The 27,615-nt window shown below is 40.6% G+C and overlaps 1 protein-coding gene across 5 annotated transcripts in view; it reads right to left on the reverse strand.

Moving 5' to 3' along the window:
* Nucleotides 1-12,044: 12,044 nt before the first annotated feature.
* The window catches only part of mib1 (MIB E3 ubiquitin protein ligase 1), a 59,244-nt gene continuing 43,673 nt past the window's right edge, over nt 12,045-27,615 (reverse strand). For 2 of the 5 annotated variants that reach the window (XM_088430499.1, XM_088430497.1), the window contains 10 exons: nt 20,879-21,011; nt 19,557-19,643; nt 19,083-19,241; nt 17,373-17,554; nt 17,022-17,211; nt 16,491-16,569; nt 16,254-16,403; nt 15,312-15,383; nt 14,072-14,172; nt 12,045-13,812 (listed from right to left, as the gene is read on the reverse strand). In XM_088430499.1, the coding sequence (XP_088286625.1) occupies nt 13,672-13,812; nt 14,072-14,172; nt 15,312-15,383; nt 16,254-16,403; nt 16,491-16,569; nt 17,022-17,211; nt 17,373-17,554; nt 19,083-19,241; nt 19,557-19,643; nt 20,879-21,011 (1,294 nt within the window). In that variant the 3' untranslated portion in view covers nt 12,045-13,671. The remainder of the gene's footprint in view (nt 13,813-14,071; nt 14,173-15,311; nt 15,384-16,253; nt 16,404-16,490; nt 16,570-17,021; nt 17,212-17,372; nt 17,555-19,082; nt 19,242-19,556; nt 19,644-20,878; nt 21,012-27,615) is intronic. The other 3 variants (XM_088430496.1, XM_088430495.1, XM_088430494.1) reach the window with 3 other exon arrangements.

The following is a 27,615-nucleotide window of genomic DNA, read 5'->3' on the forward strand; positions in this document are numbered from 1 at the left end:
CAATTTCACATAAAAATTACAATTCAAACTTTTTTTCTAGCAATACATCAGAGGGAAAGCATTGAAAAAAGACGCAAAGGAGCTGAAATTTCACCCAGATGGTGACAACATGTCAAAACTCAATATGGCACACTACCAGGTGAGCGGATTTTCTTGGCGAAAATACAGAGAGAAAAATGTGGAAGAAAATGACGCAAAAATGGTCAAAATACTGCACAAGGGTTTAGACTTAACTGACATAGTAAAGTACTACACAATAATTGAACTTGAGTAACATTTTTTTTACCTTTCAGATAAGCAAATATATCAATCAAAAGAATCATCGGTTATAAAAAAAGATATTCGATAGTAATAGCCCTAATTCAGTATTCAACAATACACTGGCGAGGCGTTCACTGACCGCTCACAGTGTGGGAAATCAAGAACACTTAACAAATGCATAACTTACAGGTATGAAAATAAGAAGAGTTTAGGAAGATCAAATTTATTTTTGTTTTGATATAATTTTTACATTGTTTATGAAGTCTTGGCGATTCTTATACTCGGTAACATAGAAAAAATCAGAATTTGACGCTAAATTCAGATACAAATGTGCGTCCTATATTTGGGGATGAATAGCAACAAATAATTTTAACTTTTGTATTCAAGTACACTTCAGGTGGCTAAAACACACTCAATTGTCATGGCGTTTTGCACCAAAAGCAATTGTGACTGTCCAACCACATTTTTAATAATTATCTAAGCGCGGCATAGCGGTTGGATCTCGAATATTTCCAAAAAAAAAAGTCCAAAATCCTACAACAGCAGGTCAGGACAACCTTAATAACCCGGCCAGTAAAATGGGGGTTACCATGTTAGCTCAAAATCCTCCTTTGTGCTTTTTTTTTTTTTTGTTTTGCGGGAAGTACAAAAGTCCAACGGCACTTGAATGACACCAGGAAAGACATTTCCAGATGTGCGCCCGTGAATGATTTTGTGTGTCGAGCGCAAATAAATCCGCGCGGGTTGAGGGACGACAGCAATTGAAGGAGGTGAGCGGGAAAAAAAAAAAAGTGTGCTAATGTGTCTTTCTACACTTTAATAGTTTTTTGATAAGAGAATATGAGGAGATAAGTGTTGTCACTATCCTATCTGCTGAAACGGATGCCAGCTTGATAAATCCCCCGTCGGAGTAGGATGTGCGGTAGCCGGCGTGGAGGGGGGGGAAACACTCCAGCCGCACCGAGGCCAGTCATCTTGTAAAAATTGATAAGGTGCTTACATTAAACAAGCGGCTATCCTCTGCCGATTTGTTGACACATCCGAGTAATACTGATAGGCCGGCTCGCTCGGGCGCTCGGCGCGGCGCGGGCAAACGTATAACCCGCGGAAATTGGGAAGGCCGAAGAACACCCAAAAGTAAGCCGGATTTGTTTTTACCCCTTGTGCGGTATTTTGACCGTTTTTGGGACGTTTTCTTCGACTTATCACTTTTTTAGCAAGGGGATGGCACGTTCCTGGGTAGTGTGATAACTAAGTGGTCAGGCCATGTTGAACTTTGATATGTTGTCACCATCTGGGTGAAATTTCAGCTCCCTAGTCGCTTCGTTCGCTTCGTTTTTACCCCTTGTGCGGTATTTTGACCGTTTTTCGGACGTTTTCTTCGACTTATCACTTTTTTAGCAAGGGGATGGCACGTTCCTGGGTAGTGTGATAACTAAGTGGTCAGGTCATGTTGAACTTTGATATGTTGTCACCATATGGGTGAAATTTCAGCTCCCTAGTCGCTTCGTTCGCTTCGTTTTTACCCCTTGTGCGGTATTTTGACCGTTTTTGGGTCGTTTTCTTCTACTTAATTATCACTTTTTTAGCAAGGGGATGGCACGTTCCTGGGTAGTGTGATAACTAAGTGGTCAGGCCATGTTGAACTTTGATATGTTGTCATCATCTGGGTGGAATTTCAGCTCCCTAGTCGCTTCGTTCAATGCTTTGCTTTTGGTGTGGAAGGCGTTTGATGGAAAGAGCAAAGGATTGGACAAAAATAATGCACAAATGTTAACAGATTTTGAGTATTTTGCCCTAAATTAAACATTTAAAAAGACATTGGGGCAAATATTTGCAACGGGCAATTAACGACCTTTGATCCAAAATCGGGTCATTTTTAATGCTATTTTTTTTTTAATGCAGTTCACATTCTGTAGTTCATGAATTGGACATTGACATTAACATTTTGAGAATTTTCTTTAAAATAATTCAACAGAAGATACCATTTATAAAACAACATCAATATATTTTATAGGGGAAAAAAATCGTGAATAATTTCAATGTGTCAATTATTAAATGTTTGTCAAATTTGAGATTGAATACAAATGATTTTTGCTTTAAATGACAATGGAATTTTTTTTTTAATTTTTTGTTGTTCTCAAATATATTTCTACTTTAGATGTAATGCAAATATAATACACACAGTGATGATTATTAAATTTTGAAAATGTTTAAAAAGTAAAACATACAGTAACAGATTAAATATTCATATATATTAAAATTTAGAAACCAAGATTTATAAACTATGAAACATTTACCCAACTTTAAAAACCAGCTTTTAAATAAAAAAAAAAGCTTTCAGATACAAATACAAGAATATATAACAATAAACAAATTAATCAAATAAATTAAATAATAATTGTGTGAATTCTTACTGACATCATCCATCTTTTTTTGCAGAAATTTGAACGATGAGAAAAGCTGTGTTTTTGCAATGGAGACTTATTCAAGTCAAATAAAAGGGCGCAACGCTAATGAATCATTTACAATGCGAGGGGAAGCAAATAAATGAAAAGGTGAGTCGGAGTGAAAATAAAGTTCAAGCCGACAACAAAATCTATCGACGTATTCACGCACAATGGCGCTAACACAATACGTCTTGACCCTGGAGTCGATATTATATTTACAGGAAATGATACTTCATTTATATACCAATTTAAAAGCGGATAAATCGCCGTTGTCAAAAGAAATACTAATAGTCGAGCGTTGCCACCCCCGCGCGAGGGGCTCCCACGAGGTCGGCGTTAAGCAAACGTCGTCGGCCGTGCAATAATCTCCAGCGGAGAGGTGTCTCCATGCTCATCGGGAGACCTTTCCCACCTCCCTGACCTAACCCCCCCCTCGTGCCTCCCCGATTCCTGCTCCCTATCCCGACTCCGGAGTCAGCCTATCGCGAGCCTCACGTCATCCGTCTCCGGAACCCGACGGATGGGTCGACCTTGGGAGATTAGCGGCGACTATCTGATGACGGGGGCGAGGGTTGGGAGTGCGGGGTTGTCCTGCGCCTAAATGGATGCTCTTCTCTCCAAAAGTCAGCTGCGGCTTCTTTATCTTCGGAACAGTGGCTGTGTTGCTTGGCTGCAAGGTCTTGCGCTATCAGACAGATATCGAGCCAGTGTCTTGGATGCGCAGAGGAGGAATGAAAGCAAACGTCGGCCGATTTTTTTTTTTTTTTCCGCCGTCCGTTGCAAAGGGAGCAACAACACGCTACGCCCAAATGCTTCTTTCCCAGGATGAGGCCTTCAACTTGTGTGCCAAGATACACACTTTGACGGATAAGGGGAAAATATCGCAATTTGTATTTCGCGTTTGCCTCGACCTACTACTGTTTGCCTCTTTATTACTTTTTTTTATTTAATGATGGAGATAACACATAATTGCAGATATTTTTTATAAAATATTTTTTTAATTTATGTATAATTTTTATAATTTTTAAATACTATATTCTTAAAACTCTTTTTGAGCAAAACCATTGATTCACATCTCCCGTTCTACCAGCAGACTGTCTCCTAGCGGTTGGCAAAAAAGAAAACAAACAAACAAAAAAAAAAACCCTGCAGATAAACCTCACCATAAGCTCCATAAGCTGCAGGGCTCAAATCATGGGAAAAAAATTCAATTTACAGTCCGAAAAATATGATTAACACAAACACACACCATACACACAGTACATACAATGTGTATACAGTATGTCTATAACTTTTAAATAACTTTTAACCCAACAATATTCCCACTAACGATCCCAACTAAAAATTCCAATATTAAAATGTTAAATAATTTATTATTCAGACAGTTCCATTGCACAAACAAGCAATTTGAGTGGAAACCAAGAAATTTTAGACTGTGTTTAGTTAAGGAAATTCCCCTACCTGTATGCTAAAAGTAACAAGTGATTGGTGTACTCCCTTATTAGCATAAACACTGATAAGAGAGAAAAAAGTGATAAGGCGAATCTTCTGTAAATAACAAAACACGGCTTGCATAGTGTTTCTTTGTGGCGGCATTAAGTTAGTTGAGATACAAAGAATCATAAAAAAAAAGTCTTCACACCCCTGTTGAAATGAAGTTTTTGTGATCCAAAAAATTGAGCCCAATATAAATAATTTCTGGACTTTTTCCACCAGCTTGAATCACTACAGTTCAATTAAAAAAAAAAAAACGTTTTTCCCTGTCTAATAAAAAACAAATAATTCAATTGAAAATTATGGTATTTAGTTTGGGAGCGATATGACTTTTACAGGAATGCGCAATCACACTGAAACCTAATTAGCTAGCTTTGGTAGCTACTCGCTAGTGTAAACGTTTACATTTAGCGTCCTGTACTCATGTAACACCTCAACCTACGAGTACAATCGTAAAAGTATCCATTTTAAACTTTAAAATGTCAATTTCATTTTAGTTTTATGCCAAATCGGGGGTTAGCTATGCTAACAGAGAGCTAGCGGTAATGTTAATGTTTGCTATGGTGTAGTACAAAATTTATTTGGATAAAAATGGTGTTCAAATGTCCTAACCTGGAAGGCGAGAGTCTTGATGAAAAAAAAAGAAAAAAAAGAGACTTGACTTAGCCACACTAGCTTTTTTTTTTTTCCAGGTTGCGGCCTTGAAAATTGGGAGCAGGTGTTCTGAAAGAGGCTCGCTCTCAGGATCAGGAGAAAGAACGCTCGTGGGAGATTTGTGTATCGTGTATTGATTTGGAGGCACGGCATTTGGCTGTTAAAAAAAAAAAAAGAAAAAAGATAAAGTTAGTTATTAACTCCTTTTTTTTTTCAAGGGTCACTCCGAGCCTGTTGAGTTGCAAATAGAACGAAAAAAAAAAAAGCAAAGCACAAAATGCCTGAGCGTGTGATGGACTCTGGAGTATTGATCTGTCTCTCTCTCTCTCGGAACATAAAAAAAAAAAAAAAAAAGTAAACTCTCTAGTATTTCCCTGTGGGCCCAGATAGGGCGGCTAACATTCCCGTCTACTCCCTCCAAGGTTACTGCCAGCTCAGCGGTGGAGGCCAACACCTGCCAAATGAACGCTTGTTTTCGGATACACTGTGTCTATTACTTTCACTGGTGAGGTTTTGGGAGGAAAAAAAACAAACAAAAAAAAAAAAAACACCTAACACAATGTTGGGGGCCGCCTATGAAATTCTTCAAGGTGCGGCCTTCATGGCACACATTACGTTTGTACGGGAACTGACCTTGTGGAGCTGCGTCATTAGACTTCCCCGACACGCGATGACGAAAACGCAAATGTTCTCGTGTCGCCCATCTGTCTAGGAAATACAGCTTGAAATAGACCTGCGACCGGTTGAACTTATCCTAAAATGTTCGATTCAAGGGGTCGTCAACCTGTGGCTCCGGAGCCACATGTGGTTCTTTTATCGTTATGGTGTGGCTCGACGTGGTTTGGGAAAATAAATAATACTCGTGGACCGTGCGACGCATTTGAATTGCGGTCAATGGTGTTTGCACGATTGGGTGATAGGGCGACATCTACAGGGCGCGTTTGGTACGACGGGAGACGAAACGCGACGCAAGACAGACAGTCGGTTTCGGGAAGGTAAAAACAGGAAACGGAAATATGGCGCGGCCTTCCAGATTACAAGCACAAAAGTTAGCTGTACATGAAAATCGAGAGGGAGTGACATCTATTGTTATAATTTATCAAATACAGTGGACCCCATCAATACGAAATTAATCCGTTCCGAGTATGGATCGTGAGGCCAAATCGTCGTATGGCGGGCAATAGAAACCTATGCTAATTAGCTAATGCGTATAAAACCCCAGGTAAAAACATCAAAATTGTATATACACATTAAAAATCGGAAAAAAAATAGTGAGTGCTACTTATATATACTGTAATATACATATATACAATGAAACAATATCATAAATAAAAAATATTGATTTACCTTTGAGTGGCTTGACGAGCTTCTTATGGCCATATTCCATAGTGAGCGTAGCCTAGCCTAGCTTAGCCTCCTTCATATTTGATTATCTCCATCTTTGTTTCCATATAAAACATCTTTTTTATGTCTCTAACGTCACTAGCAATCTTGGGACCCATGGCTAACCAATTCAAGTTTGAATTAAGCACTAAAACGCACAATAAATATGAGTATTTACTACTGCATTGTTGTCCATTCTTTTTGTTTGGTACGCTTATTTTGAAGTTGGCTTTTGGAGCACGCATAATGTTGCTGCGCGTGTCCGACGTAGTTACACAGAGGTTCACAGGAAGCGTATTTAATTATTTTATTTTTTTTATTCATAAAATCAATTTTGCGACATTTCTCGTTGATTCTGAAGCGCATTCAAATGAGAATCTTGATCCTTTTGTGAGTCGATTTTTTTTTTTTGGGCACGAATAAACTGCATAAAAAATGAGTTGAGTTCTTGACAATGGGAAAACAACTCGGCGCCTTACTGTCCCTAAAAATGTCGACGATTTGAAATCGCTTCCACGTTGTCTTAAGAGTTCTACAAAGCCCCCGAAAACATTGGAAGCGGCAAATGCTCCGAGGCAGAAGGACGGCGTGTCATCGACTTGTTTGCTTAGCCGAGGCTTCAAACGTGACAAGAGTTTGCGCTTGTTGATTAAGTACGTCTACACCATTGTTCTGCTTGCTGGCGGCGCTGTGAAAATCATCACATCGGAACAGAGAAGAGACCCCCCCCAAGTTTGAGGCGCCAGTAGAATTGTTTATCGAGATATTTGGTGCGATGTACTGGAGGTTGTTAAGAAGATTGAAATCCAAAAGTCGCATAGCAAGGAAAATCATAACGGGATGGAAATAAGCTTATGAAACAGCATTTGGTCATGTTAAATGTAAATAAGCATTTAAAGCAGCGTAAAAAGCAATCTTTCCAAATCTCGGCATCAAACACACTTGACACTTTACTGCCCAGGCAAAGGTTGCACCTCGGCCTTTTCATAGAATTATTAAGTAAGCAATTATGATAACCCGCTGTTTTAAAGATAATAGCATGATAAGGTTCTGCCAAGCTCTCACTGAAGCGGGACCATTCTGTCGGGGAAAAATCAATATTTTTGTACTTAGGACACGGTTATTGAGAACTTTATACATTGTGAAAAATTGTATAAAAAATATACCAGAAATGAAAAAAAATGTGTTATAGACACATGTTATGACCCCTTGTGGCATTTTTTTTCTTTTATTTATCAAAGCTCATAAACCTTGAATGACTATATATTGATAAAGGTTGTTTAAAGTGTCATCGGAACGATAACATTTGCACTGTAAATGTGGCTTGCAAAGCGCCAGCCTTCCAATCGCACGCTGACGATAAGGACGGCACCCACTCGACGGGTCAAAAGCCACTCCAACATAAATATACCATGCGCTCGATTGATAAATAATATCATCCGGAACGCTCCGATCCCGGTGGCAGTTCTAGTGAATGAAATGGTGAAAAGGGTTTTATTATAATTTTGCAAAACAAATGGATCTAAAAGGTGGTGTCATATCTTTATAGTTTCTTCTGGTTTCACGTTCTTTGGGTGTCCCAATACTTTTGCGGGAGTGGGAAGGCAACCGAGGTAATTGTCTACGGCAGTGGTTCACCACCTTTTCCCATTGATGCAACTCCTTTGAAATACTTTTTTTTTTTTTTTTAATGCAAAATACTCCCTAGCCAAGTGCAAAAGATTTTTGGATCGAAAAAAACAAAAACAAACTATAAACAGAGTGCTGTGCCATCTGTATCTCTAAGTGTATTTTATTTCTCAACACCAGGAGATGTTCCAGGGTCAACATGCATCTGCATAAAACTTAAAGCAAACAAAGGTATAGTATATTTTGCAAGGGAGTCAGTCACTGAAACCATCATGTTCCAATTAATTTGCTCTTAATTTGGAAACGGTACTATCACATAATTGCATTAGCTTATATAACCCCAGGTTGACTCATACCCCCCATTTGAGAAATCTTTGTCAACTGTCCAATGAGAAGGGGTCCACGGAAACAAATGGAGTGGGCTTTTTGCTACTTGTCAACTAAAAATGACATCATAGCTGCTCAGGTAGCAACCAATCACGGTTATTGCACACTATTTGTTTCTTGTTTTAACCCATTTAAAAAAAAAAAAAAAAACCATAAGTGTGGTACTAACCTGGCACTTTCTAGTCATATAGTGGCTCGAGGTAAACCCTGTGAGGGAGCCCTCCTTTGATTTAATGCTTATCAGAGACTAAAAGTGTGCATTTCAGAAAATTCTTCATCAGGAAATATTTCCTTCACACACTGTTGATTTTCCACCCCTGCGATAGAGGAAGACACAAAAACAGTATGTGAGGCGACAAAAAAAAAAATGACTGTGAAAGTAGTTGCAGGGTTGCTGATAATAACGGCACTAATAGGAGGAGAACGGTTTTTAACACTTTGCCCTGATCAATACAATAAAGCAATCAGCAACGTCAGGGGGCCAGCATGTTTTGCGGTCTTTTTTTTTTTTTTTTTATTGCTTAACAGCCATAGGTGGGGTTTTGCTGCTTTCACAGCTCCAACTACCCACCATCCATCCACCCATAAATAACCTTTTCACACTAGGTGTCCTTTTTTAATGCAGTAAAAAAAAAAAAAAAAAAAAAAGACCAGAGGCTTGTTTTTCAGCAACTTAGACAAACAACTGGCAACAAAGTCCATAAAGTCCCCGTTTGGGGAGGCGCATATGAATCCAGAAGGCTCCTTAGAGAGAGCTTGAACTTTGCTCAGATCGACCATAAAAAAAAGAAAAGAAAAGCAGACAATAAATGTGAGCAGTTGCGAAGTGCATGACATGAGAGAGAAAGCAAAAGGGACCTTCAGACAGTCAACAATCAATTCTTCCAACATGGCACCCGGTGGACAAGAGGCGGGGGTGTAGAAAAACAACATATGAATGAAGAGAAGCATTGATTCATGGCTGAAGCATAACTTGATGATCCATTTTGCAGGGAAATTAAAAAATGAACTAATCCTTGAGCATAATTTCACCAGAATTGTAAAAAAAATCAGTGTTCAGAGCAAGTCAGATACATTTACTGCTTTTGAGCGGTAATACTGCCACCTTGTGAAGGAATCTCAAAGTGCAGGTAACTCAGTCAAACGTACCTTTCGTGTCTTTACAAGTGACAGCAAAGATTCTTTAGTCTCAGTGATCCTGCAAGATAATTAATAATACTAGTACAACAGCACCATTTTGAATTGCCAATGAATCAAACTGAGAAAAAAAAACCAACAAAAAAACAAAACATATGGAGGTCACATGTCTAAAGCCTTAACAGATATTATCTGAGACCTTACTGTGATATCATTTTTAGTGGCAAAACGGATGCCCCTCGAGGTAGATGGAAACCAGTGGATCAAATTCCATCAAAACATTCATATCTGAAAGCAGCGTTGTATTTGTAATTGTAAAGAAATTTACATGCTTTGTGAAAAATGGGAGATCAGTAAACATGGATACCAAGTAGCGCTATTGGACCAATAACGATACCTGATTTCAAGATATTAGCACTTGCAATGGCAGCTGATAAAGGTATCAACATAATCACAAACTAGAAATGACAAAATTGAAGAGTAGAAAATTGTCATTGTCATGAAACGTTAAGGAAAGTATTACATTAGAATAGATAAGTCTTTCTTTAAAACAATGTCATTTTCATGCATGTATCTAGTGTAATCGGTACTTGGTATGTTATTGGTGAAATCGCATATTAAAATACAATCATGCAATTTTATTATTTTTCATGAGCAGGTTGTTACTTAAAGGAATAATGTGTAAGATTTAGACTGTTTTCCATTAAAAATGAATCAAATGATTATAAATGTAAAAAACTTGCAAATTAATGTGTTCTTAATGACTAACAGTACGTTTTAAATATAATTGTAGGTCTATTTCTCATTAAATTATATTACATAGGGGTGGCACTCCTCTGTATGTCAGAGGTTGTGAAATTTAATTCATGTTCTTTTGCGTTGAATGCTATAACATTGCCACAAAAAACTGGCATTGACATCATTTAATTATGTGATTTTTGCTGTTTGAGATCTTGTACATGTAAATAGGTTCTGTGAAAATTGCAAAAAAAAAAAAAAAATGCAATGTTTGTTCACCGCCCCAAATCATACATTCCTGATGTAGCCACGCATGGAATTACCTGTTGGTTGCAATATTATTGTTTCTTCTGTTACGGCTCCAATGGGACAATCTTGCAGGGATCTCTGCGTGTGTGAGAAACTGATGTGACATTTCAAACTTGTCAGATGGAGCCAATGTTGCGTGTGAAAGCTTCACACTTCCTGCCTGTCTACATTACTGCCAAAAGAAGAGAATTTGCCAGGCTCATTTCCAGCTGGTCATACAACGGTATGACCCGGAGAAATGGCCAGTTATTTTCAAATAATTAAATAAATAAGAACCTTTTTGTTTCTTTTTCCGACGGCCTCCCACTCCTCAGGGGTTCAATTTGTCACATGCTCAGTGGGGCCATTCAATTGTCACTCACTCAGCCGCTTCAGGGTACACCACGCATTTGTTGACCCCCCCCCCCCCCCGCATGGGAGTAGCAACCCCTGTGGCCCGGTCAGTGAACACGCAGTGTCCGAGCAGTCTGGAGATCCTCCCCAGGATCAGACTACGTCCTGGGGAGGAGATAGCGGCGTCTCCGACACCCCGACAGCGTGAGGCGTCCCTGGCGGGTTGCCCCCCCCACACACAAACACGTCCCATCAGTCAGTGTGAGTGAGGGACTGTCAAAGCTTCCTGATGTTATTTTTGCTGTCAATAAAAGTCAAATTTTGATCATTTCAGTTTAAAATGAGCTTTGCAAATTTATTTGAGCTTTGGTGGCTGTAAAAAGACTAGCAGCGATTATTTCTATTTGCAAATGATTCACTGATACACTATGATTTTTACTCATTTAATATGGCTGCATTATATAGAGGTGCTTTTATGTTTGAATGTTTTTCTTTTATGAACGTTTATTTATGTGGCTATGGGGAACTGATTGTTTTATGTGGCTTAAATGTAGCGTCGTCATTATCATAACTGAAATTAAATCAATAATTCTCCATTTCAAAAAGAAAATGAAGTCACGTTTAGTTTTCGTCTTGAGGCATTGGCTACCTTTCTAAACTAAAACAAATTCTTAAAGAAATCCTGCAATTCTACACTTGAAATGAAAGAAAAAAGAAATAACAGAAAAAAAGAGAAGAATGAAGAATGAGAGACAGAATGAGAAAAAAGAATGTAAGAAAGAAAAAACACCTCATTTTGCACAGGAATTCAACATTCAAAAGACAATGCTTGTTCAAGTGCTTCCTCAACTCTGCGTATTAATGGAAAAGAACCAAAAATTATGCTGTGGCATAAATCTTACAATTGAGCTGATCTAATTAAATTACTAAGCAGTGCGCACTACTGTATGAGGCCTGGCGCATGTAATAAAAGTGATTTATTTACGAGAGGCGAGGCTTCTCACATCTCCCCTTCATTAGCATAGCTAAACCATGGCACTCTGGTGTGGAGTCATTATTGAAATGTTAGCATTTTCAATTAGCACACACCTCGTCATCTACGCCCCGCCGGCTCCTCTGTGAGGCAGACGCCGCACAGCGGGGGAAAAGCAACAACAGGCTCATTTGCCCCCGCTCCCCTCAACGCATCGGCGCTCACTTGGAAAAACAAAACAAAAACGGTGTTAAGAAACCCATGGAGGAAGGTGGGGGAAAAACCAAAAGTGTATCCACAGATCATTGGCGACTTTTATTTCATTTATGTGGTTTGATTTAAAAGCACTTGTTTGCGATAGGAGAACGATGATTTTTTTTTTTTTTTCATGGTGCACGCCATACTGCGTATGTCAAACATTCATGCCAAAGGAGATGCGATGAATACATTTCCGACATGGAATTGACTCAAAACAAAACATCGGCTTTTTAAACAACCAGACAAAACAGCGCCAGCTTGGCATCTTCAGTGAAAAACCATAAAACTGTAATAAAAAGTTTCAGTCTTGGAAAATAAACAACGTTTGTGGCCTTGTCGTTGAAGTAAGGCAAATTCCGTCCCAAAAATCTTTAGTTTATGACTAAAAATAAAACACTGATGTGAAGATACTTGAAACCGTTGAACAATGAAGAACGCAAGATGTCTGTATGCATAACAAAAAATATATACTGTATAAATGAAAGCAGATTTTTTTTAGGCTACATATTAAGAGAGGCAGTGACATCTAGAAATCCTATTTTCTGTTTTGGGCAGCAATACAAAATAATTTATCTACAGTCCCACTATGAGTTCTAATATTGTATTTTTTGGACGATAAGGCGCATTTTTTTTTGTCATAGATGGGCTGGTCCTGCAAATTATAATCATGTGACTTGTTTACATTAAAATAAGGGTTGCAAGCGCGCCCAGGAATAGGAAACATATATTTTAATTGCAAATGCAAGCTATACAGTTCTTTGTCTTGGATTTTGTAAAGGGATAAAAAAAAAAAAAAGTCCAGAGCTCTAAAAAAAGACAACCTGATATGATTTTTGATATTCGGGGTGTGAAATGACTCAAAGACTGGTTCATTTGAAAGTGCAACGATTCAATTTTGGTTTGATTCACTTGCATCTTTTGAATCAAAAACTGAATCTATAGGTCAAATTATCTTTTTTAATACCCTATTATATATTGTTTTTTCCTTCATGGCACTTTTTTGACTGGTGCGAAAAACTCCAGAGTGACTTATAGTCCGAAAAATACAGTATTGTACTCTATTTCAATAAATGCTGACTTGTGGAGCTGAAATACACTTAAATAAAAGTAAAACATTACAAAGAGCACCTTATCCCTCCCCGGACGAGTGGATTTTTGGAAGCAAATTGCAGCGAAGCTGAATTGCAAGTGTAAATGATTGAATGTTTGAATTAACAAGATGGTATTCTACCTGTCTGCTCACAGAACCGACGGCTGACCCGCTCGCTCATGTTGCCCTTTCGGAACCTGCCTCCTCTCTTCCTCTGCCTCCTAAAAAATACTCAGAAAACCATGAAATTTGCCATACTTTTACGAAGCCCAAAAAAAAAAAAAAACCTAAAATCCACACAGGACGCTTCCCACATGACAGCGGGGATCAAACTCAGCAGTTTGCAACACCAAACACGAGCGACCTTCCGCACTTGTATTTCATCACACACAGTCATTCCCATGGTGAAATTCAAGAGGTGTGCCCTTCAAGTTCCAGAGAGCTTCGTGAGGCAGGGTGTCCGCGCAATATTTTCTCCATGTTGTGGAAGAGAGTGAGACAGGCAGGGGGATGCGCTTTGGTGGCTGGTGGTGCGTTTGTTGGCGTGGGGGGAAAAAAGTCTGACATTAGAGAGTCTAATAGAGCAGGATGCGACGTTCAATGGCCTTGCGGCAGATCGGGCACTCGCTCATGCGGTCCCCGCACAGCTGGCAGGTACCGTGGCCGCACATGAAGATCATGTTCTTGAGTCGGTCCAGACATACGGGGCACATTGTCTGGAGGTGGAACAGAGAGCACACTTTTAACCACTTTTTACATCTGCACGGTTTACTGATGAACGTTTTGAGAAATAAATTAAAACTACGCCAAGCAATGGGCGCGAGTGACTTGCGGTCCCCGAAAAGCACGAACCGAAGCTTGTAAATAATAATCCAGCAAATGAAAAATAATTTGGGTCATTAACGCTACCCATTAGGAGAGAAAAAAAAAAAAAACCTCTACACGATTTTATCTCTAGTCAGAACATTGGTTTACCTGCTCCTTGATGTCCTGCAGCTGTTGCTGGAGCTTCTGAACATCAGCATTGACATTGGTGTTGTCCTTGTCCCGCTGCAGGGCGGGGATATTGCCGCTAGCTGTTTGGACACATCAAAAACCACACACGGAGGCGATGAGACCAGACGAAACCTCGAAGGCTGCCCTCCGCCTTTATTTTACGACTTGCTCTGTGAGCACCAGAATATTACAAGCATAAGGAGGAAGCATCGTGAGCACATTTGGCAGAGGAACCCTTTTGCCTCGTGTTGCTGCTTAAGAGGTATCACCTCGCATATCAAATACGTTTGATATGTTTAAGTCCGCGGCAACAGTAAAAAGACGAGTGGAACGCTGCCATAATGGCTCATCTGTGCTCTCATTGAAGAGATAATTAAGAGTTATACCTATATCCTCACCGGCGAGGTCATGAAATCGAATGCATGAGTTGCATTAAAAGTAATAACCGTCAGTGTTATAGGTATTCATTAAACAAGTTTATTAATGTGGTTGTAGTTTGCAATGCTGTACCTTAGTAGTAAAATGATATCCGATGCAATTAGGATCCAAATGGCTACTATCACTGTTCCAAATTTTAATTATTGGTAATACTAGGGATGGGCGAGTACCAATATCAAGTGGCTGGTCAATACCTGGCCTTATTTCAAGACATTTGTACTGGCAATTGCAGGCGATATTAGAGTTATTCTGTTGTTATTGGAATCCAGATGCAGTTCAGTCCTCCTTGTCCAGACAGCAAGTTGAGCCAGATTTTTTTTTTTAATTATTATTTTTTAAATGAAATAATCAACTAGTTTGCAATGTGAAGCGTTCATGCTTTTTTATTATTTTTTGAGGGGGTCTGTGTGTTACTGTTTATGGTACTTCTTTGAGTAATATCGTGATATATTGATAACCATAATATGACACTTATACTTTCATCTCAAGTGTATCACAGTCTGTCACACTGTGCTCTCTTAAAAAAGGTGTCAAGTGTATAAACCACAAAATAAATAGACATCACACACAAACAAACACTTTTTCAAAATATGATTATTGCAGCAGCAGCTCTCAGTATGAAAAACAAATCTAACAGCTCTTGCATTGGATTTGATTGTGCATGTGTCTAGTGTGGCGCGCGTTGCAAAGAAAAAAAAGTGGGGGGGCATAAGGGGGGCCAGGGCAGCAGTATGGTCAGACAACTGATAAGGGAGAGGGGGGATCGTGGAGGCATACTTACACCAACTTAGGGCCAGATTGTTGGGCTGGAGAAGATCCTGCGATCCCCCTGCCATAGAGTTTGAGCTCCCTGCTGGGAATAACCAGTCACATTGTTACAGCAGCTATATCTTAGAAGCTGGCCTGTAGGGCCAGCCGAACTACTCACTACAAGCCTCTAAAATGAGGTTGGAAAGAGAGATTTGAAGAAAAAGCCAGCAGGAAATAAGAGGGGGAAACAGAACCTTTTTCAAGTCGTTGTACGATTTGACTCGGTAGCATTTCATGCAGCTGATATTTAAGAGCTAGTATTGGTGGGATTAGAGAGGGGGGGGGGGGGGGGTCAAATTTTAATGCTGCCCCTTGCATGGGAGTGCCTCTGAACCCCCAAGCCAACCCCCCCATGCGGAGACATAATGAAATTATAAGACATAAAATACATAGTTTAAAAAATAAAAGAAGAATTCGGTGAACTTGCAACAGTTTCCCTTTTAACTCAACACAAAATAGAATATGTGAGATGTACAACCGAACCAGGGATGTGGAGCATAAAAATAATAAAAGGCTTTGTGGCTCAGAAACAAGATGGGAGTGTGATAGCAGCCCAATAAAAATATTTACACGGTTTGTTAAAACAAACCTCATATTCATATTCACTGTCGGGGAGATTTTATACGGAGCAGTAATCACATTCACGTTCGCTCGTATTATGGAAAATGCAGGCTTATTTCTGTAAAACCAAAATGACTTTTCCGATTAAGTAAAAGTGCATTCATTAATAATAAACACAGCAAATCATAATCATCGATTATTTAAAAGTAATGGAGATAGACGCAACAAAACTGATGCAAACAGAAAAGAGGGAGCATGCTTGAAATGGGGTGGCAGGCAGAAGGAGGGAAGAAAAAAAAGAAGAAGAAATGTTAAAGGGAATTAAAAGGGAACGTGTGGAAGATTCACTCACTAATGTCATCATCATCATCATCCACATCATCATCATCTGCGGCATCATCATCATCCTCCATACCTTTCCCCCCGCAACAAAGCACGAAGGGGGTGCGGCGCTCCACCACAGCCCGACACTGTACGCACTTCTTCATGAGGCTGGCACAGTCTGGAGGCAACAACGCTTCATCAATAACTCAGTTCTTAGCCTGCATTCTTGTCCGTCGTGGCAACGCTTTTGACATGCGCAACTTACTCTCACAAGCGCACATGTGGCCGCAGGGCTGGAACAGCACAGCCGCCTTTTTGTCCGAGCACACCACGCACTCCTCGATCTGTAAATGATGCGCAAAAAGGGAATCGCCAAAAAAAGGCCGATGACTAAATCAGGGGTGTCAAGCTCATTTTTAACATGGGCCACATTGTAGTTAGAGTGTATAATTTGTCGGAGGGCCGTTATGGCTTTGAAGTCAAATACATTTCGAGTATGATCCTCGCGCATGGACACAGAGGCTGCTAAAAACTGTTAAAATGGGCTGCTACATTTTTCTTAAAATAGTTGAAGATAACATGCATTGTTTGTGGCTACCTTTTAGGGAGTATTTGATCACAAGTTTAAAACATTTGTAAAAACTGCAAGATTGAATGTGCTTATGGATGATGTTCGATGGTTCCCTATTAAAAGCGGTCACTTAAATCTATACGGCTAAAAGTGAAGTGACACAAGGTATTTGTCCAGACAGGAAGTGAAAGAGCTCCATAAAACATGGAGATGTGCTTGAGGTACCTTGGTGCGTGACTGGACCTGATCTTTGCAGATGAGACATTTCTTTACACGGGGCGAACAGAGGGAGCATGTGGCGATGTGTCCACAAGGCCCGAAGAGTGTGTCTCTCTTCATGTCCGAGCACACCATGCACTCCTCTAAGGACTCCATGTTGCTGTTCAGAGATGGGCTGCGCGTGCCCACCTGACCGCTGTGAAAGTGAACGGGGATAATTAAAATGAAGAAATCACGAGCTGTAATAAAAATATTCCACTATAAATGTGGTAGTATGCTTGTCATTTCTTTTTGACACCTTTTGGTCTAGTAGTTAAGCACTTTTGATAAAGTGAGAGTCAAACTGTGGGCGTTTACCTGCTCTTTTCTTTATGGCATTTGGCCAGCGCCTTACAGAGGCTGGGGTCAGGACACAGGTCCAGAGGTGACTGGCCCTTCTTGTTACGAATGGTCAGGTCGGCTCCATTGGCGGCCAGGAAGCAGGCGATGGACGCCGCGCTCTTCTTCTCCGCCCCTTGGGTGCCTAAGCCCATGATTAACTGCGCAGAGCCAGACAAACAAACAAACGGACAGTGAGCCATTGTAGACAAAATCAGATCACGCCATCATCCAATCAGAAGCATGTTTTTATATGCCTCACCGCTCATTATCTCAGCACCTCCTCCTCAGTCAAAGTGTGACAGCCATCAGCATGTCACTAATGTAGCCCTTCTTCTCCGCCCCTTGGGTGCTAATTCAATTCTCATCTCGAGCAAGGGAGCGCCATGTGAGAGCGACGCGGGTGCGCATCTTCGGTTCGGAACCGAGATGCATGACGGAAGAGGAAAAGTAACAAGTAACAAAGAGATGACCAGAAGATGACTGTGCAGCCTGCTTGAAGACAGGCCGGACATAACTACTATGTTATGTCCCCATAGGTAAGACTTCAAGATGTCCGTGAAGGGAGAAATACAAACAATCAGGCGCAACACGGACACAGTGACCTGCCTGACTGGAAAAAAGTTGTTCAAGCAAATGTGCGAGGCGCTTGGCTGCCTCCCTACAAGTGTCAGGCTACAGTCTTGAGTGATGGGCTAAGTAGTGTGCAAGCAGTGGTGCAAGGCAAGGGGAGCACTCAGCTCTTGCTCTGAGCTTGCAGGGCAAACGGGAGCGTTTGCCATTTTTCACACGGCGGCTGATGCGTCTCCAACCGATCTTCATAAAAGCGGGAAAAGGCTCTCGGAAGATTGTTGACAAAACAAGTCTGAATATAGGCATTAAGAATCCTAACTCTAAGAGTCAACAGTGTCTATTCACGTCAATTGACGCCATTTATAAAGACCAGAACATAGCAGTTGACTTGCTACATGTGATTGAAAATTCTGAAAACTGTCCAGTTAGCAGCGCCCGAAAAACATTATGTACAACCGTGTTAAAACTTCAATTAACTCCATGCAATGTTTTCAGTAAAAATTTTAACATTCCCAAATATCAGTAGTACACAATTACAAGTTAATGGATTACACCTACCCCTAAATACAGTTAAAATAAAGTCAACTAATCATTCCATTATATCAAGGTATTGGTTTTGCAATACTGTCACCTAGTGGTACTTGCTGGAAATAAATGCTGGGTAGTCAAGTAATGAAATATGTGTAATAATGTGTTACTCTTTGCCTTTTAAGTTAGCATTAGCATGGCATTAGTTCTGTAGGGAACAGATACTCATGTAAGTCATTGTACTAATTATTCATAATTGATCACGTCAGAGCATCTCCTAGGTTCAAGTCTCCACTGGCATTTACAAACACCACAGACACATTAGTACAAAAGTGTAATTTATGTAAAAAATTCTAATACTGTACATTATTTTGTTTATTAATGGTTTTAAAAGATGATTGAAGAAATATTGTGAATTGTGTATTGTGAAAAGCCTTAATGCTAATAAAAGAAAACCAAAAAAATAACTGTATTTTGAATGAGTTTCTTTTTTCGTGTCAAAACTACTTGGAACAAAGGTGACATTGTTCACAAGCTTCTAATTTATTGAGGCGTGGCTGTCATGGGGAAAAAAATGTGACTGTATACCGTGTTCTTGGAGGGCTCCCAGGGCTCCACTTTGCTGACGTCCTGCATATCCTGAAGTTGCCGCAACTGGGACAGCGTGTGGTGTCGCAGTGCCTCGTGGAGCGGCGTGTCCCCGTCCTTGTCCTGAACATCCAGCTTGGCCTCAGCTCGCACAAGCAGCTGCATCGCAAACGCGGCGAAGAAGAAGAAGAAGAAGAAAAAAAAAAACTCTTTCAGCGGCTTTTCATTTTTCTTGTTTTTATGGTACATCGTAAATGCCATAAAGCGGGTTTACATGTCGCTCCAGGCACCGTTGAGTTTCACTATCGTGAGGACTGTACTTCAAAATGTTCCTTTTTATTGAGTCCACAAGATGGCAGCGTTGTAAACTCAATGTAAAGAAACAGATTTGTCCTGACACAGCATTACCGAGTGTGGCTGTCTGTATTAGACACAATAACTTTTAATGAAGGGAGAACAAGTGCGGAGTCTTACTCGGACAATCTGAGTGTGCTGACGCTCTACGGCCAGGTGTAGGGCTGTCTGCTGGTTGACGTTCTGGATGTCCAAACTGGCGTTACCCTGAGAACCACACAGGGAAAGACATATAAAATTAAGCACATGGATCGTGTAACAAAATCTGTTTGATTTCTGACTCGTCTGCTGAAAAACTGCATCATTAATGATAATGTGTATGCACATTCAACCAAAAATGAGGACAGACGTTTTGCAAAGGAGGCGCGCAGTAAAACAATTTAGCAATTGGTTCCAATTCATTTGCTTTTGATTTAAAAAGAAACAAGAAATGTTCCTGTCACAGCATTAAAATTATTTATATAAGGTTTGCTTATACCTGCAGAAACCTGCAAAAATCTCCCATTCTCCTTGAAGTGCCTTTATGTACCGCCAGTGGTATTCCTTATTCCATTTGTTATATATTTCTACCAGATAGCACTGGGAAGTCAAGACCTGAGTTCACTTTCATTACACTTATTGGGGGTAGTCTTATGTGTCTGAAGTCGTATGATTGGTGTGATGGTGTGATTATTGATTCATATCTTCCCGAATATGTTTGAAGGTTACACTATAAGATGCAAAAATAATTTGCTGAACAATGAAAAATGATCAGAACGCTCAAGCTTTATGTACCATAGCAGAACCTTCTGTTTCTTTAACCTTGTCTGTCAAAAGAAGGGCAAGATGGCTGGTTTAAAAAAAAAAAAAAGTATCCAACAACAACACAACGTGTGCTTATTACTCCCAAAATTGCAAACTCCTCAGCTGAGAAGATGTGCAGGGAAGCTAATGATTGTGATCAGTTTGCTAATTAATTCTGCAAGAAATAAGCCTGGCTGGGTGGCTGGCTGGGGGAATCTGCAGTGTGCTCCGCATGAGCGCTAAACAGAAGGCTGAAGCGTCGCTGCGAAACAGCCCGTTGCGGAGAATTATGGGGAGGGGGTGAGCTTTTCCAAGCGCATGTGTGGGGAACATTGCAGCTATATTTCTGCCGCGTACCTTATCCTAAATAACCTAGTTGGTGCTTAGTCAGGTGACTTGTGCGGCAAACTCATGTAAGTCTTGAGGGAATAAAAACAAGAGGGGGGGAAGGAGCCCGTGAAGCTATGATTGCACAAGAAGGAGGGTACGCGGCCTTAAAGAAGACCCCTGGAGGCCCCGCCAACCGTATGGATTCAATAAAGAAATTGCGGCACCTTTGAAAGGCCTAGTACAGCTTGGCTGGCTGCAGGGAGCGCAGTTGCCGCATCTGTCGCCAGGCATTTAAATGAGCAAGGGGCTCCTTGCTTGCTGGCTTGTACCTGATGAACTAACAGCTCCGCCACCTCCACGTGGTTGTTGAGGGCCGCCAGGTGCAGTGCGGTGTAGCCGTCGTCCTTCTTCTCGTCCACGATCCAGGGCCTGGGCAGTTTGGACAGCAACACGCGCATCGCACTGCAGAAGAGGGGGTAAAAAAAAAAATTTTTAAAAGCTGTGAGGGGATGAGGGAAACGAATAAAATCAATCAGGCAAAAGGTCTAAATTAGTGATATGAAATGTCAAATTTAATCCAGCTGTGTCTAAATATCACATGGAGGGGATCAAGTGAGGTGCTGTGAGCAAACAAAGTTTACAAGGTTAGCGCATCGGATTCACAGCATGATCCATTTACAGCAGAGCCCATTTTCATACATGGCTAAAAACGTATTTAATCAACTTAAAGGACGAGTGGCTCTCACGAAAGCGCCGTTATTTACAACTCGCGCGGCAATTAATCACGGCAGTGTCGCGACAAGTGTCACATTTCCATAATAAAAAACTGTTTTCCGGGCGAAGTATTTCATAAAAACGTGCCGCAAAATGTCAGATTTAACACGGGAAACATAAATCTACGTTTTCCCAGCCATCATAGAATGCTGTACGTGTATGTTTAATGTTTGAAAATGTTTCAGCAGATCTGTGTTCCGTGCTTCCAATGACGAACGCTTTTACGAGCCGCTTATGCTCCCCTCAGTTGGAAACGACAGCTCGCAATGTCATCAAAGCACCGCATTGATAGTTGACAATGGTATCACCATGAAGCACAATTTAATGGTTAGATTTTCATCGCGGAGCAGCGATGAAGTTACAGATGTGTTAAAAATATGTATAATCTGTCACCGGTGATGGTGATTTGGTTTATTGTTCAAACAAAAAGTGGAGGATGTGGTCTGAGTCCTGGTATCCATTGCGTACAAGTGTTTTACATATTAATATTGTAAAAATTATATTTTGAATTTAGAAGTGGGTCAAAAAACAAAAGCAAAAAAACAATATTTTTGCCATACTGACCAAAATTTTTATGTTTTTCAGTTGTCAATTTGGAAATAATGTCCAGTTTTTGAACAAGACGGCAATTAAAATTTGCTTATTTAATCCGTCATTGATTAACAACAAAATAATCAGATCAATTATTAACTTAATCATTAGTTGCAGCTCTAACAAAAATGTTTACTTTAATTATGGCTACTACTACTGCAGCACAACTACAATACATTCAATATTTACGTCCAACTTCAGGATAGTTTAACCTATAAATGGAACTTAACTGTGAAAAAGACACCCTGCACTTTTTAAAAAGATGACATCATAAAACTTGCATTTTTTTTAAAAAAAAAGAACATCCTGACAACATCCCCCTTTCGCTCCAGGATAAAATGGGAAAAGCCATTTGTCACTTTGTGACCCACCAAAGTGTTTCTCATCGGGAGGCAAAAACAATATTGTTTACATGCCGTTGTTTAACTTAAGTGCCCTGATGTGGTATAAAAGGAAGCCGGTTGTTTCTGCTCGACTGAAGGTCACTTAGAGGGTGCGTGCGCACTGCAAAACTGAGCAAAACCGGGGAAGAGTCTGAGGACGCTTCAATGTCGGACAGTGTTTTAAAGAAAAGCAATGACAGTGAAAATATAATCAGAAAAAATTCGTTGACGATTACTTCCCATTTGAAGTCATACCACCAGACTTTTTTTTTGCGTTTAAATGGGCAAACTAATCAATGACCACTCAGTTAAATGAAACATCCAAACGAGTGGAGGGCGTGTGTGTTTTTCTCGACCGCCGTATGAAATTTGAAATACTAAAAAATCCGTAAAAGATTGTTCTGACCGATCTCTTGTGGTTTGGGAGTGGGGACATGCTGTACCTTCAATAAACGTTAAAGCGGCCAAGGCAGGAGGAACGCTTGCGACCTTGATTATTACTCAAGATTCCTGCAAGGTTTATCTTTGAACTGTGACAAAAGCAAGCGTCTCTTTATTCTTTTCCTCGTCAATATGGCCAAGCAGCCCTTATGTGGAGCGTTCGTAATCGGGGATCCGTACGGAAGGGACGCGCGGGCGACAAGGGGGTGGCAGGCTCGGGATAATCAATAAAAAATGGAAGAAAGTCAAGGATGACATGTTTGCCGAGGTAATCGGGACGGTGGGCTTTTGCCTCATCAGCACGACCACTCGAGGGGGCCGGCACAAGGTATCTCCGTGCGGACATGGAGCTGCTGTACTGCTGCAGTGATGAAGAGTGCAGCATAGCTCTCTCTCTCTCTCTCTCTCTCTCTCTCTCACACTCTTATTGCACCTGCATTGCTTGCAGCCATCTTCTACTACTTAATGCAGAGGCGCGACGCTTAAAGGCGATGGCAACCGCGCCCCTCCCCACCTCATCACGCATTCACAACGCATCGCCTTTGTTACGGTGAACTATTTGCTCGCCTACTGTAGATTTAACCTCTCATGGGGGGGACGCGCGGAGGAGGGACACTTTCCACTAATTCAATCCGTCATGCTCCCGCCGGGAAGGAGCTTCTTACTCTGGGACTTAGACGAGCAAATTATGCAAGAAAAGACCATGTCACGTGAGAGTCTCCCCTGAAGCTCCGACATGAAAGGCATTCCTAGTGCTTGTACGTTACACTTCTTTAGTCAGCTTAGACTAAAAGACATCACGCCGTAAATCCAGTACGCTCAAGTTGTACAATAGCGAAAGTGAAGTTCGTGGCACTTAACCTGTATCAAACGGTGGACTTCTATCCTGAATTAATTTACCGGTAATTTTGAAAGACATGGAGACTGAGGCCTGCAACACACCACATGACAAAAGATATCGTACATCTTCCCATGAGTGGGTGTGTGTGTGTTACAATGAATAATTATTTTCATAATCTACTCATCTGTCGACTATGAATGATTAATGTGATTTATAAAAAGAAACAGTTCATTTTTACCCTTTTTTTCTTAAAAAAAAAAAGGATATTTCAAATATATAATGCAGGAAACTAATCATGACTGAGTGTAATGCGTTTGAAAATAGACAAGGGAAAAACAAATTATATTATTTTAACACAAAGATGAGCAGTTTGCTTTGGTAAAAGTTGACAGAGATTGAAGAATATTTACAGCTGACAAAATACAATTCTGAGGATTTGGAAGGTTTTAAACTACAAAAAGGTATCAAAACGATTAATTGATTGTACAAAATTGATTGGTTATTGCTTAACTGTTGCACCGCAATATGCATGCAGTGGACCGCCACTATTCATGGCTGATGGGATGTATAATGTATTTATAATCGTAATAAAAGCCATTATGAATTACATTTACGTTGCCCTGGAAAAAAATTCGACTCAAGTCTTTTTTGCAAAAAAAAAAGTGCTAGCTCACCTCAACTTGCTCCCAAATACTACGAATCTGCAAATAGATGAGACTGAATGCTGTTGTACAACAGAGGTTCCTTCATTTAAGATAGTTCACATCGTTTCAAGTTCACAATAAGCGTTTACCGTTTTTACGTGTACGTGTAAATGTTTACAAGGTTAATATAAAAATCAAATGTCATCAAATGTTTGGCCCAAAATGTTTTTAATGGAGTTGAGGTCAAGTTCTCGGACACCCAATTTACACAAACATGTCCAAGACACCTAAACGTCTTTCCTTTCGTGCTGATAAAGACAATGTAGCCAGACGACTCTCCATCCATTCAATCCTTTTCATACCCTCATTAGAGGTAGAAGGAAATATATCAAAAAATACAACTCAAACATGGATTAATGAAATGCATATTAATCCAAGAGTTCTCCATGCAGACCGAGATTACTGTGTGAAGGCGAAACCAAGACAATGCGAAAGTAAGTCTCTAAAAGTCCCTCAGTTGAGTGCCACGGAGGACCGCGTACTCAGGTCTGCAATTTGTCATTGAGCGCCCGCCCGACGAGTGAGGCGCCTTTGCTTGGCGGGGCCCTGTCCGCTGCCCAGGGCTGGGTCGACAGCCCATCTGTGTTCTGGTCAGTGCGCAGTATTAGAAGGGGAAGTGAAGACAGACAATGTGGCCAGGACGTCACAGTCAACATCCACGGCGGAGATGAATGGCAACGCGAAAACATATGGCTACACTAATGTAGGAGACGCATACTTTCGGTCATTAACTATGTCCTCATGCACGGGCGCAGCGTCGGAAAATGACTTGAGGAGCGCAGCCACGTGCTTCGGTAATGCAAAACGGGTGGGTGATAAAGTGTATAATTACATTTAAATAAATGCAATCTCGCGATTACTGGGGATCAGGTCTATCAAAATCTTAATCAAACGAAAATAAATGTAATGCCGGGCTTATAGATGACCTTGCGGGTAGTAAATAAACAATATCCGAGACTAATTTGCGATCCTTCACTGAGCTGTGAAGTGGACTTTGGGAGATTGTTATGTCAAAAATATTTACATTTGCTGAGCTTAATTGGGCTGGCCTTACTGTGCCAAGCTGGACTGTCAATATAATTCTTCCAGAGATCCTTTGAATGGAAATTGGCCAGGTTGTCTTTGTAAATGAGAAATGGAAAATAACATTTCAGAACAATGGCCATTCACACCAATCTTGTAATATGCATGCCAGGCCAATAGAGGGGGAAGGCAAAACTTTCTATTCCTTCAAAGTAACGACACTCCACTGAATTTTACGTAGAATAATCAGCTATTACTATTTTAACTGTGAGAATGTTATCTTTTTAGTCATTCAGCAGAAACTGTTACGTGATCGTTGGCTCAAAAAAAAGCTTTTATGATGAAAACATAGTCAGGAGTTTGCAGCCACTGTCAGTTAAAAAAACAAAAAAAATCAGTGGCACCTAACTGTCCAAAATGTTTGGTTAATACATGCATTTCTGAAAACAAATACATGTGCCGATATGGTTCTGTTACAACATAAACAAAATGCAGCCTGACCGTGATCCACATCCCATGAAGTCAATTAGCTATAGCGCCTCACTTCATCAGGGCCATCCCATATAGCAATTGTCTGCGCCGCTGTGTCCCGCGTAAATCAAGGCGGCTTGCATTTGAGTCACCGGTGCAGCACGGGAGCTGGAAGACAAGAACTTGACGAGCTCTGCTCTGTAAAAGACTTTTCATTACCATACTGTGAAGAGAATAATTTCCCCCTACAATGTGACCTTCCCCTGCCGCCTGTACCTCGGGCTCCCGGGTTGGTGTGCTTTTATTAAGGACTATTTGCATATAACGAAGAAAAGGGGGGGGGGGGGGGGGGGGGGGGGGGGGGGTGCGACGGGTGTGTTCCTGTGACGTCTTGGTTATCAGTCTATTGTCCGTACCTTGAAGGTTGTTTGCGAGCGGCCGAATAAAATGGCCTGACATACAAGTGGGTGGGGGTATGAAAAGGCTAAGCTTTAATTAGCCTTAAATCACTTGGTGCTATGGGACGTCCTGATTCATTTATGAAGGCGGAGGTGGGATGTCAGGGAGGCCCAATGGCGTGTTAATATCCCATTGGTTCAGGATGGCCCAATTACTTTGTCATGCTATGGTCTTAGCGCTCTTACCACTCCACAGCTTCAGTTTCATTACTGCACCAGCATTAATATATACGTGTGTGATTTACGATTGACGAATACGACTAAAATAAATAGGGCGTGATTGTGCAACCTCAGTTTTGGAGAGCAATCGTAGCAGAAAATTTCTAATTGTGGCATATCGGGGTTCCCTAAGTAAGTTTTAAATTATTTGATGTGAATTCCGAGATTTGTTTCTAAATATGAAAAAGAAAGGAAGATATTGCTGAAAATGTGCAAAGACTGATTCGCGGATTTGTAGCGATGAACTATTTTCCAGATTACGAATTTTGTTCAGGCCCGGTAACTTTCCAAGGTGTTAAATCTCCAAAATTTAGATAATGAGGACCTTTTAAGATAAGTCAAGGACGCTAACAATGTATTTTAAAACGGCGATGCCAGGAAGATGTATTTTGAAGGTGAGAAAGTCAGTCATATAGTAGAGATTGAATGTTTATCATTGGACAGCGATGCTCAATTCGATCAATCCAACACTCACAAAAAATATGTATTTGTTCCATATTTTATTCATATTCGTATTCATATTTTATATGGGGGTAAGAGCTAGCAAAATATATTTGAAAAGAGCTCAAACAATACCCTGATTTTATGATAGGAGCCCTCCATTACATACTACAACTAACAGCATGCTAACGCAAGCTGCTTTCAAGTACTCCTGCTGCAATGAAGAATTTGCATTCATGAAACTGAGTCTGGTCAATATGCACACATTGTACTCTCTGTTATGTTAGAGTATCTCTGATGCCCCTCAGATGGAGAGTGTGTCGAGAGAATAATATGCTATTGGTAGGTATTTTGCGTTGCTGGATTTTGCGGAGAAACCCGAGCTCATTACTGTACGGGAAAGAAATTGAAGAGTCGGATGTTAGGGCCTTGGCGAATATGAGCTTAAACATGCAAGCTTCTTGGGCAGCAGTGACAAATGCCGTGCATTTGCATTCCTTTGTCTTAATAATTAAGAGGTGAAAAACACCCTTTTGGTGAAAGCTGTACTTCCTTAGCCTTGGGAGGACTGATGGAAAATTTGGAAATTTCAACACTAATCCCCATTTTGGACAGCTAGCATCCAGCACTGGGGCTCGTCAGCATTCTTTGTGGTGTGCCAGCACGTAATTAGGTCCTGAGCATGTGGCGTGAAAGAAATCTCATTTTGAGGGCTTTTCC

Source organism: Hippichthys cyanospilos, chromosome 12, assembly GCF_059441005.1.
Source record: "Hippichthys cyanospilos isolate Australia breed blue-spotted pipefish chromosome 12, RoL_Hcya_1.0, whole genome shotgun sequence".
Taxonomy (NCBI): domain Eukaryota; kingdom Metazoa; phylum Chordata; class Actinopteri; order Syngnathiformes; family Syngnathidae; genus Hippichthys; species Hippichthys cyanospilos.